This window comes from Gadus chalcogrammus, chromosome 15 (genome assembly GCF_026213295.1).
Source record: "Gadus chalcogrammus isolate NIFS_2021 chromosome 15, NIFS_Gcha_1.0, whole genome shotgun sequence".
Classification (NCBI taxonomy): Eukaryota; Metazoa; Chordata; class Actinopteri; order Gadiformes; family Gadidae; genus Gadus; species Gadus chalcogrammus.
The window spans coordinates 13,172,582-13,184,890 of record NC_079426.1 but is presented as its reverse complement, the minus strand read 5'-3'; the positions used below and the strand labels follow the sequence as shown (position 1 = coordinate 13,184,890).

General features: G+C 48.7%; 1 protein-coding gene across 1 annotated transcript in view; it reads left to right on the top strand.

Annotated features, from left to right (window-relative positions):
* LOC130404710 (PDZ domain-containing protein 8-like) overlaps positions 1 to 11,435 on the top strand; it is a 33,379-nt gene extending 21,944 nt beyond the window's left edge. The window contains 2 exon segments of the mRNA XM_056609584.1: positions 5,902 to 6,064; positions 6,483 to 11,435. Of these exon segments, the coding sequence (XP_056465559.1) occupies positions 5,902 to 6,064; positions 6,483 to 8,842 (2,523 nt within the window). The 3' untranslated portion in view covers positions 8,843 to 11,435.
* Positions 11,436 to 12,309: the final 874 nt, after the last annotated feature.

Sequence of the window (12,309 nt, the reverse complement as noted above, 5' to 3'; positions counted from 1 at the left end):
CATTGGGTTCTGTTGACCGATGGGCATTTGCCATGATCGGTGACATTTTACACACCTAATGACGAATTGCTCATTAAAAACACTTTGGCCGGTGAACCCATAGGATAGGGGTTCATGTGTTCCAGGAAGAGAGGGAGAGCTTTTAAACCCCTCCCTTAACCTCTTTCTGAGCGCTGAGGCCACCATCTGCTCAGCCACAGTTTCTGTTCTATTGGCCCTCAGGCTCCATTAAAACAATGGATGACTTGCCTCATGTTTGACCAGGGATAGTTACAAGTGGGCTAGAGCTGCGTGTGTAAATATATTGACACACACAAAGACGCAAGCACACGCACTCATAAAGAATAATCAATAGTATGTCGAATCCTTACATTGAAAGTAATCAAAGTATTTGAAAACGTTGGATTAAAAGGGATTACAGTACATGTCATTAAAGGTTACCGTTTATCCAGAGCCGGCGGGGGAGAGAAGGGGTGTGTGCGTGCGTGTGCGCGCGTACATCCACTGTTGATCACACCGTGATGATTCTCCTTCCTCTCTCCCCTCCTCGCTTCTCTCCTCCCTCTCCCACTCCTCCTCCTCCCAGCAGCAGAGGCACTGGTGTCTCTAATTGAATGTGGCAGCGATTGGGGCCGTGTGTTGCCTGTGGGGGACTGCTACCCTATAACCATACACAAATGGATCTGACATGTGCTATTAGATTAGATTACCGGCCTGCGCGGTGACAGAGGGAAAGGATTTTCTCCTCCGTCCAGTGGAGCGTCTGGCCATGACTCCGGCCGAACTAGAGCTCAGTCCTACCTTCCAAGACCTCACCCTATCAGCTTCATCCTCCCCTCTCCTCTCCTCCTCCTCTTATTCTTCTTCCTTCTCTCTCTTCTTCTCCGCCACCTTCTCTTATTCTTCGTTCTCCTCTTCCCCTCTTTGGATCCTCCTCCTCCTCTCTCGCCCTCTCTCGCCCTCTGCTCCTCCTCATCCTCCTCCTCTCTCGCCCTCTCTCCCCCTCTGCTCCTCCTCCCCTCTCGCCCTCTCTCCTCCTCCTCTGTTTCCCTCTCTCGCCCTCTGCTCCTCCTCCTCTCTCAACCTCTCTCCCCTCTGCTCCTCCCCCTCCCCCTCGCTCTCTCTACCCCTCTGCTCCTCCTCCTCCTCTCTCGCCCTCTCTCCCCCTCTGCTCTTCTGTCTCTCTCCCCTCCTCTTCCTTCTACTTTTCCTTCTCCTCTCAGGCCCTGAGGTGAGCTAGCTGCAGCCAGCTAAGGCAGGACTCACCTCCCTGCAGCCAGAGGAGCAGCTCCCTCCTCCCGACTGTGTTCAGGTGTTTACTGAAGAGGTGTTTCTACTGGGGCCAGGGTGTTCAGGTGTTTACTGAAGAGGTGTTTCTACTGGGGCCAGGGTGTTCAGGTGTTTACTGAAGAGGTGTTTCTACTGGGGCCAGGGTGTTCAGGTGTTTACTGAAGAGGTGTTTCTACTGGGGCCAGGGTGTTCAGGTGTTTACTGAAGAGGTGTTTCTACTGGGGCCAGGGTGTTCAGGTGTTTACTGAAGAGGTGTTTCTACTGGGGCCAGGGTGTTCAGGTGTTTACTGAAGAGGTGTTTCTACTGGGGCCAGGGTGTTCAGGTGTTTACTGAAGAGGTGTTTCTACTGGGGCCAGGGTGTTCAGGTGTTTACTGAAGAGGTGTTTCTACTGGGGCCAGGGTGTTCAGGTGTTAACTGAAGAGGTGTTTCTACTGGGGCCAGGGTGTTCAGGTGTTTACTGAAGAGGTGTTTCTACTGGGGCCAGGGTGTTCAGGTGTTTGAAGAGATGTTTCTACTGGGGCCAGGGTGTTCAGGTGTTTGAAGAGATGTTTCTACTGGGGCCAGGGTGTTCAGGTGTTTGAAGAGATGTTTCTACTGGGGCCAGGGTGTTCAGGTGTTTGAAGAGATGTTTCTACTGGGGCCAGGGTGTTCAGGTGTTTACTGAAGAGGTGTTTCTACTGGGGCCAGGGTGTTCAGGTGTTTGAAGAGATGTTTCTACTGGGGCCAGGGTGTTCAGGTGTTTGAAGAGATGTTTCTACTGGGGCCAGGGTGTTCAGGTGTTTGAAGAGATGTTTCTACTGGGGCCAGGGTGTTCAGGTGTTTGAAGAGATGTTTCTACTGGGGCCAGGGTGTTTCTGGGCATTTAGCTGATCTGCTCTGCACACTGTGGAACTCTCACTCCATCCACGAGTCCGCAAATCACACACTGTCACAACTTTTAAACTTCTTGTTCGTCCCCTCCTTTGCACAGCAATTCATGTTGGAGCTGTTCCTAGTTTCTCCGTGTTCACTCTATATTTAGTTATTATCTCTCTATCATTTGTAAATATTTCCTGATGCTTCTTGGTGTGTGTGTGTGTGTGTGTGTGTCTGGGGGGGGGGGGGGAACTATCTTGCGGTTGAGGTCGGAGCAATGGGGTGGAAGTGTGTGTGTGTGTGTGTGTGGGGGGGGGCAGCCATTGGAACACATTAACCTTTCATCTTGCTCTCTGCTCCCTCGCGAAGATCAAAGCCCCCCCCCCCCCCCCCAACCTCTGTCCTCTCATCCGATTGGTAGTTGCTACGCAGTGTGGTGTTAGCCTCGCGCTCCCGGATGCTGAGCCACTGCCGGGCCGCCATGCGTCTCCTGCTCGATGGTAACCACGTTAGGGGCCCTCGCCACGGCAACACGATGAAGCACCGCCATTAAAGAGTACAACCGGCTCATTGAGGGAGGGAGGGGGAGGGCAATCAGCTGGGATGGAGAGAGAATGGAAGTGTGTGCGTGTGTGTTTGGGTGTGTGTGTGTGTGGGTGCGGTTTGTCACGTAGCTCTTGGATGAGTTGTAACGAGCGTGATTCAATCTGTTCTGCCATCTCTGGATGCATTACAGGAATCATATGTGTATTTAACAATGAATGAAGTGGTGAAAGATGGCTTATGATGGCGTAATTTACTAAAAGTAGGAACAAACTGAAACCCTGGAGAGAAAGAGCTGCTCTGGAAGATCTGTGAGATCTGCGCTCTTTAATGCACACCTGCTGCAGAGTGTGTGTGTGTGTCTGTGTCTGGTGTGTGCGTGAGTTGGCTTGAATACACCTTTTTTTCCTCTACTTTTGTTTGTTCGTGTGTATCTGTATGTGCGCCGTGTTTTTTCCTACAGTGTGTGTGTCCGCGCAGTGTGTGTTTGTGTGTGTGTGTGTTATGCATAGGTAAGGGGACAAGCCCTCTATTTGCACATCAGAAGAACAAATGCGATCGCTCTCTCATATGCTAATCACACGGCCAGCGTGGGTAGTGAGACATTTAGAGACCACACTCCAGGTGCACACACACAGACACACAGACATAAGCACACACAGACACAAGCACACATGGACACGGACACGAGCAGACACCGTCCCTCTCTCACACACACACACACACACCTGCTGACAAGCACTATCTCTCTTTCTCACACGTACACACGCACGCGTTAACACACGTACTCACACACATCTGCTGTCATCACCCCCTCTATGGTTTCTGGCTGTCACTCATTACACACCAATACACAAACGCACAGTTCAACTTCGGGTGTCCCAATGAGTCACCACTGGTCAGGCTGGTGTGTGTTACGACTTCTTTTATATTATTACTTTGTTGAAGGGAGCCTGAGACTCAAGCATTAAATTGCTCTTTCTTCAATTGTTGTGAATATCACAAATAAACCATCTTGAAAAACAGCCATATTCTTTATTTTTTATTATGCATTTTAAAATGAAGGCATTAAAATGTACTAGTGGTGACCACATATGAATAGGGAGGACTAGATGCTTACTAATCATAACATAACATATTAGAGATATCAGTTACACAACGTGGTTGAAGGCCACAACCATCCAGTAAAACAAACCATTAAAATGATCAACCCTGTGATTATTAAACATACCCCTCCATTATGAGGTGGTTTAAAGACGACATCCTCAGACAGACAGGCTTTAGAGGGGGACCTGTCTATCTCTGTCTGTCCCCCTCCGCAAACACACTCCACTGTAATTGTCCTCTAGTGGGCGTAATTGTTGCTCTGAGCTCCCATTTTACGGGTGTGACAGGATTCGTCCTTTCCCTCTACAACTTCCCTCTTTTTTCTCACACACACTTTCTTTTGGCTATTTGAGGGGGGGGGGGGGGGGGGGGTTCACATAGTGAATAGAATACTATGCAGTCTTTTCAAATATTTGATAAAATACAACATAATATAATGATGCCAATTTTGCCATTTGTGGAATTTGGTCTCTTGCGCCACTTTTATCTTTTTGTCCCTCTGAGATCCCTCCAACCTCTCTTACTCTCATCAGAAGGTCAGAGCCCATCCTTCAAGGCGCCCTTCTGCTGCTCATCATCTGCGTATTCACTGCTGAGCCATAACTCCATCACTCCCCCCCCCCCCCCCCCCCCACACACACCAAAATGGCACTGGAGGAAATTGCAGTCGTTCATCTTAGTCTGCGTGCGTAATCTCAAGCTTGGTCTGCAAGGATCTTGATTCTTCAGACCAGAAACGCCTTTTCTTCTTTTCATTGCTCCTCCTCTCACACATTATCTTTGTGTCTCTCCTTTTGTGTGTGTCTCTGTCTCCATGTCTCTCTGTATCTGTCTGTCTCTCATTCTGTCTGTCTCTGACTCTCTGTCTCTTATCTATCATCACTTTCGTCTCAGAGATGGTTTTCCCTCTGCCTCAATATCCCGGCTCAGACTTCTCTAGCCGTGGTTTTTAATTGGGTTTCTTCAGTGTGTAGATAGTCTTGGGGCGTGGTGCTGATACTGGTATCAGATTGATCCAGTACCAATGAAATTTGAAATGACACACAACCATAACCAACCCACCCAAAGTATGTGACCGAAGTGCTCACCAATGGAAATGACAGAAATGGGATAATAGTGCGAAGAGTTGTTTGGAAATATTGATGCTTATATTATATTGTGTGTTTTTCTCGAGTGTAATAATGTTTAAAACACACAAAATCACAGACACGTTAAAGCGTTCTGCCTTTTTGCACAGCACTGCAAACCTATTGGTTGATTTCAGAATGTAGGCCCTTACTTTACCCTAAGATGTGTCGAACTATCGATGAAGGCGTGAATCGACAAATGGCATTTATTATATTTATACGTCAAGAAAGAAAATAAGTCAATACTCTTGTAGTGTGACTAATAAACCTGTCAGTGATGAAGTAGAAACTAGCGTACATTATCGTCACCTAACGGGTCATGTGACCCGCTACACTGCTTTTTATTTTGAAGGTGGTCCGATATTTTCCTACACGTGCGTTGCGTGATACGTGACTCCAGTTCGTCATGGAAAAATGGTTTTGGTGGCAGACCTCCCTTGTTGTTGCTAAATCAGTCCTTATTGTTCTTCTGTGTTGTCGGAACACACAGTGTGGCTATATATGCTCACCTCCGGCCGTCACACATCGGTCTAATTTAGTTATATTTACCCTGGGAGGGTTTTTCTGGCCATATTAGGTTGCTGTGAACACAGATTTAGAGACAATAAGGTGCTGATAGGCTATTGTTTAATCTTTCCTTGAACGGTACGTCATTACATTTCATACACTGATATACAGACATCAGGGAAGTGTAGTGGCTAGTCCTATTTGCTCAGTCTACCTGCAGCATCCTTCAGCCAGGTGCCTTCCCCCCTACCTAGTCCTTGGTAACGTGGACTATCACAGTTCACCCGTTAAAGTCTGTCTCAAATATAACTGAAGATGATCTAAAGTCTCTATGGAAGAAAGCGTCTGACAGAAATTAAAATATTTTTGAACGCTGCTGTGCTCCATGTGCACTGTACTTAACCTGCTGTAAAAGACAGGCTGACAATGACTCACTGACTCTCCCTGTGTGTGTGTGTGTGTGTCCTCAGACAGAGGTCTTCAAGGGGACGTGTATCAGCATTGGCATTACTTTCCGCCAGGTCCCTGCCAGCGAGGCCGACGCCGTGCACGTGTGCATCGAGACGGTGACGCCAAACTCCCCCGCCGCGCTCGCCGACCTGCAGCGGGGCGACCGGCTCATCGCCATCGGAGGTGAAGAATGGTTATATTGTCCTTTTTATTTTGTTATATAATTGTGTTTGCCACGTGTGAAGCGCTTTAAGGCCGTGAGAGGAGCTTTGATACATTACAATGTATTAAGAGTATGAGGAGAGACTGGAAAATGGGTAGAAATAGAGAGGGAATGAAATATAGCCTAGGAGCACGGGTAAGAAGAATGGAATGTATCGCTACATAGTTTTGAGATGACACGCCAAGTACTGCAGACGAACTGTAAAATATCAATTCATTCAATATTGTTATTATGAGAATATATTTTGTATGGAAAAAAAATATGAAAATATGACCTTTTTAGTAAAAGTTAGTTAACCCTTTAGCGATAAGCTTGACCTTATTTCATTGTATGGTTGTTTGTGTTGCTGGAAACTCAAATCTCTCTCTTCCTCCCCAGGTGTGAAAGTGACATCCTCTGTACAAGTGCCCAAACTGCTGAAACAAGCAGGAGAAAGGGTTGAGGTTCTCTATGAAAGACCAGTCCGCCATCAGAGCTACCCACTAGGTAATCTGGGGCCCCTGCATGAGGGCCTGAGCCATCTGGAGGACCCGGCCTTCATTGGTCCCCAGGGGCCATCAGGATACGAAGAAGATCCGGCCCCGATCAGCACCGTCCCAGACATGGTGGACTGCAAGGAGATTGACTCTGAGTTTGAGGAGTTGATGGTGGACTCCAAGCCGAGCCCGACCAGCAGCCCTGGTGGCGCCAACCCCCCCGACGCTAGGGAGGACTCCCTACTCACAGTAAACCAAAGCCCCAAAAGGGTCGTGGCCAACCTAGCCTCAATCTCACCCATCCTAAACCGCAAGCTCCTGCTGGTGGGGCTCCAGTCTCCTCTGAAGCCACAGCCCAAAGAACCACCGAAGCCCTCGCTGCCCAAGAGCAGCGGGGACTCATTGGATGCCGGTCCCCAGCGGCCCACGGTTCCTCCCCCGCCGCCCCCCACTCGGCCTCCGGTGCCTCCTCGACCACAGATAAAGTTGACCACGGCCTCCTCTGAAACCAGCCTGTTGGAGGTTACTGATCTGACACCAGCTACCAGCTCTGCTTTAGCAACTGCAACCACCACCTTCTCTATTGCCAGCAACCCCTGCACCACCACGTCAGAGAAGTCCCCAGAGAAGAGTCCCGTCCACACAGCCCCCGGTGAAAAGGCCTCTGCGGAGAAGAGCCAGGTCAAGGCGACGGAGCCGAAGCCAGCCATGAAGCAAGCAGAGTCCTGCGAGGAACTCTCTGCCCCTTCGGCTGCCCCCAGTAGCAGCAGGCCTGACTCAATGAAAGACAAACATTCAGAGAGCACCTGCAGCATACGAGACAGCCTGGAAGACAACACCTTTAGGGAATGCCCAGAGACCATGTTCCGCAACAAGTCAGGCCGCTGGAGCAACGCCTCGCATGTTTTGGAGGTGGAGAGGAACCATCGTTACCTTAACGTGGCACTGTGGTGCAAAGACCCTTTTAAGCTAGGCAGCCTCCTTTGCCTGGGCCACGTGAGCCTCCGACTGGAAAGCGTGGCCTTGGAATGTATGGCCACCGCATCGGCTGAGTACCAGAGCACATTCAGGCTAGTGGCACCAGAGCCCAGGGCTAATGTTAGCCGCACAGCCCTACGCAACCTGAGCACCCACAAGGGCTTCAACGAGAAGCTTTGTTACGGAGACATCACGTTAAACTTCTGCTACCTGGCCGAAGGGGAGCCAGACTATTCAGCGAGGATGGTGGAACGGGAGAAAGAGGGAAGCCTTCAGGAGGAGGACCTTAAGGACAGGGAGAGGGAACACGTGCACGTGGCCCAGCGTGACGATATGGCATATGGCGCTCTGCAGATGGCCGAGGTTCGTCACAACTTCCAGGACACCCAGTTCCAGAACCCCACCTGGTGCGAGTACTGCAAGAAGAAGGTGTGGACCAAGGCGGCCTCACAGTGCATGATCTGTTCCTACGTCTGCCACAAGAAATGCCAGGACAAGTGCCTGACCGAGAATCCGTTTTGCGTGGCGGCAACGGACCGCCGCAGCGCAGACCCAGAGGCCAAATCCACCATTAACCGAGCAACCAGTGGCATCACGCGGCACATCATCAACACCAGCTCCCGCCTGCTCAACCTGCGGCAGGTTCCAAAGACGCGCTTGGTAGAGCAAGTGGTCGACATGGGGCCCGGCACAGTGGAGCCCTCCCCAAAACACACCCCCAACACCTCTGACAACGAGAGCAGTGACACGGAGACATACGCTAGCGGGGCAAGCCCCTCCAAGCACCCCTCCGGCGGCGCAGGCATCTGCAGCGGAAAGCTGGCACGCCGGGAGGGAGGCCTGGACGACAGCGTGTTCATCGCCGTGAAGGAGATCGGACGCGACCTCTACCGGGGACTCCCCACGGACGAACGGTCCCAGAAGCTAGAGCTGATGCTGGACAAGCTCCAGCAGGAGATCGACCAGGAGCTGGAGCGCAACAACACCCTGCTGTCGGAGGAGCGCGAGGCCACGGATGCCCGCCGAAAAGCAGCGCTGGCCAAGTCCGGGGAGAGGCTGCAGGCGCTCACCCTGCTGATGATCCACTACCGGGCCGGCATCGAGGACCTGGAGTCTGTGGAGAGCACCTCGCCGTCGGAGCCGCACGGCTTCAAGGCTAAAGGCGAGGAGGATGAGTCTTTGACAGCGGCGGAGATTTATGACAGTGACATGTGCAGCCCAGTGGAAGTTCCGCCGCTGGACGACATCACCGAGGAGCAGATCTGTGTGGAGGCCCTCCACTAAAGAAGAAAGAGAGGAAAGAGACAGTGGGCTGCAGTCCGGGCTCCTGGCCCCTAGACCCGGTTTAAGATTCAGTTTGGTCAAAGAACTGTCCCTTATGGAATCGCAGGTTATTACAATGACTGGTCATCATCACATTTTGTGAATCAGAAGCAGCAGTTGAAATGACCGGCTGTTTGTCTTGCACTGTCCCTGTTTGTTGGTGACTCTTTAATTTTGAGGGGAGTTTCAGTGATACTCTAGGGGTATTTCAGCTATACTTGATTAAGATGAGAAGGGTTCAACATTTGATTCATGCTTCTTCTCACTTGATCTCTCTGGGCAGCCTGCTGCAATTTCACATAAACTACGGAAACCCTGAAGGATTGGGGTATATGTGTTTCTAATGATAATGGTTTCATTCCTTTTGTTTTCGTGGGCTTAATGGTGGATCAAGTTCCTTCAGAACTCATCGCTGTGTGTCAACAGAACACTAGGAGTCTTCTGATCACTAATAACTTCTCTCTTCATTAACCGCTTAACCGCTAAATTAGCTTTATATCAAAATGTGGTTATTGATTATTATGCTGAACTTGATTATTGACACGTCATCTGTAGTCATTTTATATTTATACATTATACATATATAAATATTGAACAAACAAAGGAATTATTGATTAATAAAGGTTTGTATTTTATTAAAAGGTGCAATAGGTTGACGACGTCAGTAAAGGGAAAATGAATTTCCCAAATATTTGATCATATCGTTTGGTAATCTGAGATAGTGATGAGGAATTAGCTATACTAGTTGAGTAGCCTTACACCTTCCATCACAATGGTATGGAAGTAGGCAAGTAAATGATTAGCCCAGCCTCCCAGGCCCATCAGCATCATCATAATGGATAATGTTTGTTAAGAGAGAAGCGAATCTGATCAGGATACTGTTGGTCTTCTGACTTGGATCTAAAGTCAGACCATACCGTACTTTACGAGCCTCCATAGTAAATCAAAGTACACGTAGGCCTACACTGAATTGTAATGTCTTAATTCTGGACTATCAAATTAGGTCGTTTTCTTCAACTGAATTCGGTTTTCAAAGGGACGTTTTAAAGTGACTAATTGTATCACCCTCTTCATTCCGTCATATGGAAAATGGGACATTTACATGTGGTTCAACATTATTCGCTATTGCTAACAAATGTTTGTTAAAACAGAATATAGTAAAAAAAGAAAGTGTCGATGTGATTATGAAATAGCAGCGGCTTGGGTGTTTTAAGCTAGCTCCTTAGAGACCATTAGAGCATGGCCCTGCCACCTGCTAATTGGCAAAATCATACGTGTAGATGCATTTAGTCAAACCTCCAAACCCTGGAAGCACCTGGCTCATCGCAAATCTGGAATAAGTGTCTAGAAAACGTAAAAACACAAGAGTAAAACAATGGAGGAGGAAATCCGCCTCGACCACGTCGTGTGTCAGGGAGTCTGTCCAAAAGGTCCTAAATATCCGGAGCACTTTCTTGATGACGTTTTAGCTCCTAGGACACCTTAAAATGCTTGTTGGCTTTACAGCAATGTGTGGAACAGGCGTAAGATTAGATTTTTTTAAGGGAGTAGATAAGTTTGTTTGTTAAGTGAGGAGCACTGCTAGTCCGCATCGGCCAGGTCCGTTGCCACCCAGTTGTAGGCCGGGCCGTTTAGCACATGTGTGTGCCGAGCTCCTTGGTTCCTAGAGGAACACCTGCCACGCCTCGTTTATTAGTTAGTCCTTTATTATTATTATCGTTAACAATAGGATAATTCAGTTGTTGGTGTGTGCGTCTCAAACCCAGCCTGCTTTCTGTGGCGCAGATATATCACTGACTGACTTAGTTTGTAATAATCACTTCTGAACAAATGGACTAACGTAACATCTCCCGCCGTTTGCGGAGTTGTGTGTGTGTGCGTGATGGATTAATGGACGGATGGATGGATTTATTGTAACCGGTTATGAACCGCTTCAAGTTGTTTTGGATTTAATTGTGGGACCTCCAGCAACCTTAAAGAGTTGTTGTCATATCAGGACGAATGTATCCCCTGCTCCTTTGTCTTCGTTTTCTTCCTCTGCTAATGCTGCTTGGCGCCTTCCCCCCATCCACTCTGTAGAAATCATGTCCGTTCATGTCTGCTGTTTCAGTGAAGCTTTCATAACCAAATATCATCGTTCCCCTAAACATGTTCCACGCAACAGTCTTGCTACCAAATCGTAACTACCTTCGTCGTTTCCTTTTTAAGACCGTCCACTTTGTCGCTACGGCAACGTACGCAATACTTACTGACCATGCCGAGGGACTTGGGGGAGAGGGGGGGCGGGTTGTTCGACTTCCTGTTCCTCCTCCCCCCAAACCCCCCGTGTGCACGTCATGGTGCTTCTCTCAATAGTTCCTGGCTGCGCTGTTTGTCGATGTATCTCCAATTAACCCTGGTTTCGCTATTGTCATTTGAACAACTTCACCCTTGTAGTACCCCGTCTTTTTGTGCGTGGTGTTGTGGATGAGCGCTGCTTTTGACGCTGCTATTGAAGCGAAATGTGCTCTTATTTTGAAAATAATGAAACCACATCGCCATCGCCCCCCCCCCCCCCCCCCCCCCTATTTTTCACTGACTATAGTGACTTCTCACGCCATTGCTTCCAGCGAGTCATGGTGGCATTTGTTTTATTTCTATTTGTGTGTTTGTCCATTTCAGTGATGTCTTGCATCATTGTGGACATTGCCCATGTGATGAAGCTGTATTGTACATAGCCTAAATAAATATGCTCACCCTCTGATCCACTGGGTTGGTTTTGTTTAGTATAGTTTTTAGGCCTCAGAGATACAATGGCTTTAAAACTGCACGTTGTCACCCCCTCCTCCACCACCACCACCACCACCACCACCACCACAACACACATGCAAAACAGATGCATATTTTTTTGGGAAGGAAAATATTGTCGATCATGTCTGATTCCCTGCAGGAAGCATGGTTGGACAGATTCTTGACGGAGAGATGGGGGAGAGAGAGATGGGGAGTGGGGGGAAGCATTGTTCAAGCATCTGCAAGGTAATTGGGGCCCGACGGCGAAGATGGACATGCTGATTATAGCGTGGCTGCTCCTACACGGGTGGATTTATAGTGGAACATTTCTCCACCGTCATCTCCCTCTCATTCTCCCTTTCTCTCTCCCTCCCTCTCTCCTGTCCCCCTCCGCAAATCACGAGGCATCACGTACCAATCTCAAAGGGAAGGGTCGGATTTGTTGATATGTGAATATTCACGTTTAGCAGTTGAGTCTTGAACGATTAAACTGATCCAGACGAATCAAAGATGTCTAGGACTGAAAACCACAAACAATAAGATATATACAGACAAAGAATAAAATAACAAATCCTAAAGCGAACAGTAGGCCTATTGATATTCCGGTATGTGGTGCCTGTACAGCGTCGTAAACAACAAATCCAAATCACTTTTTCCAT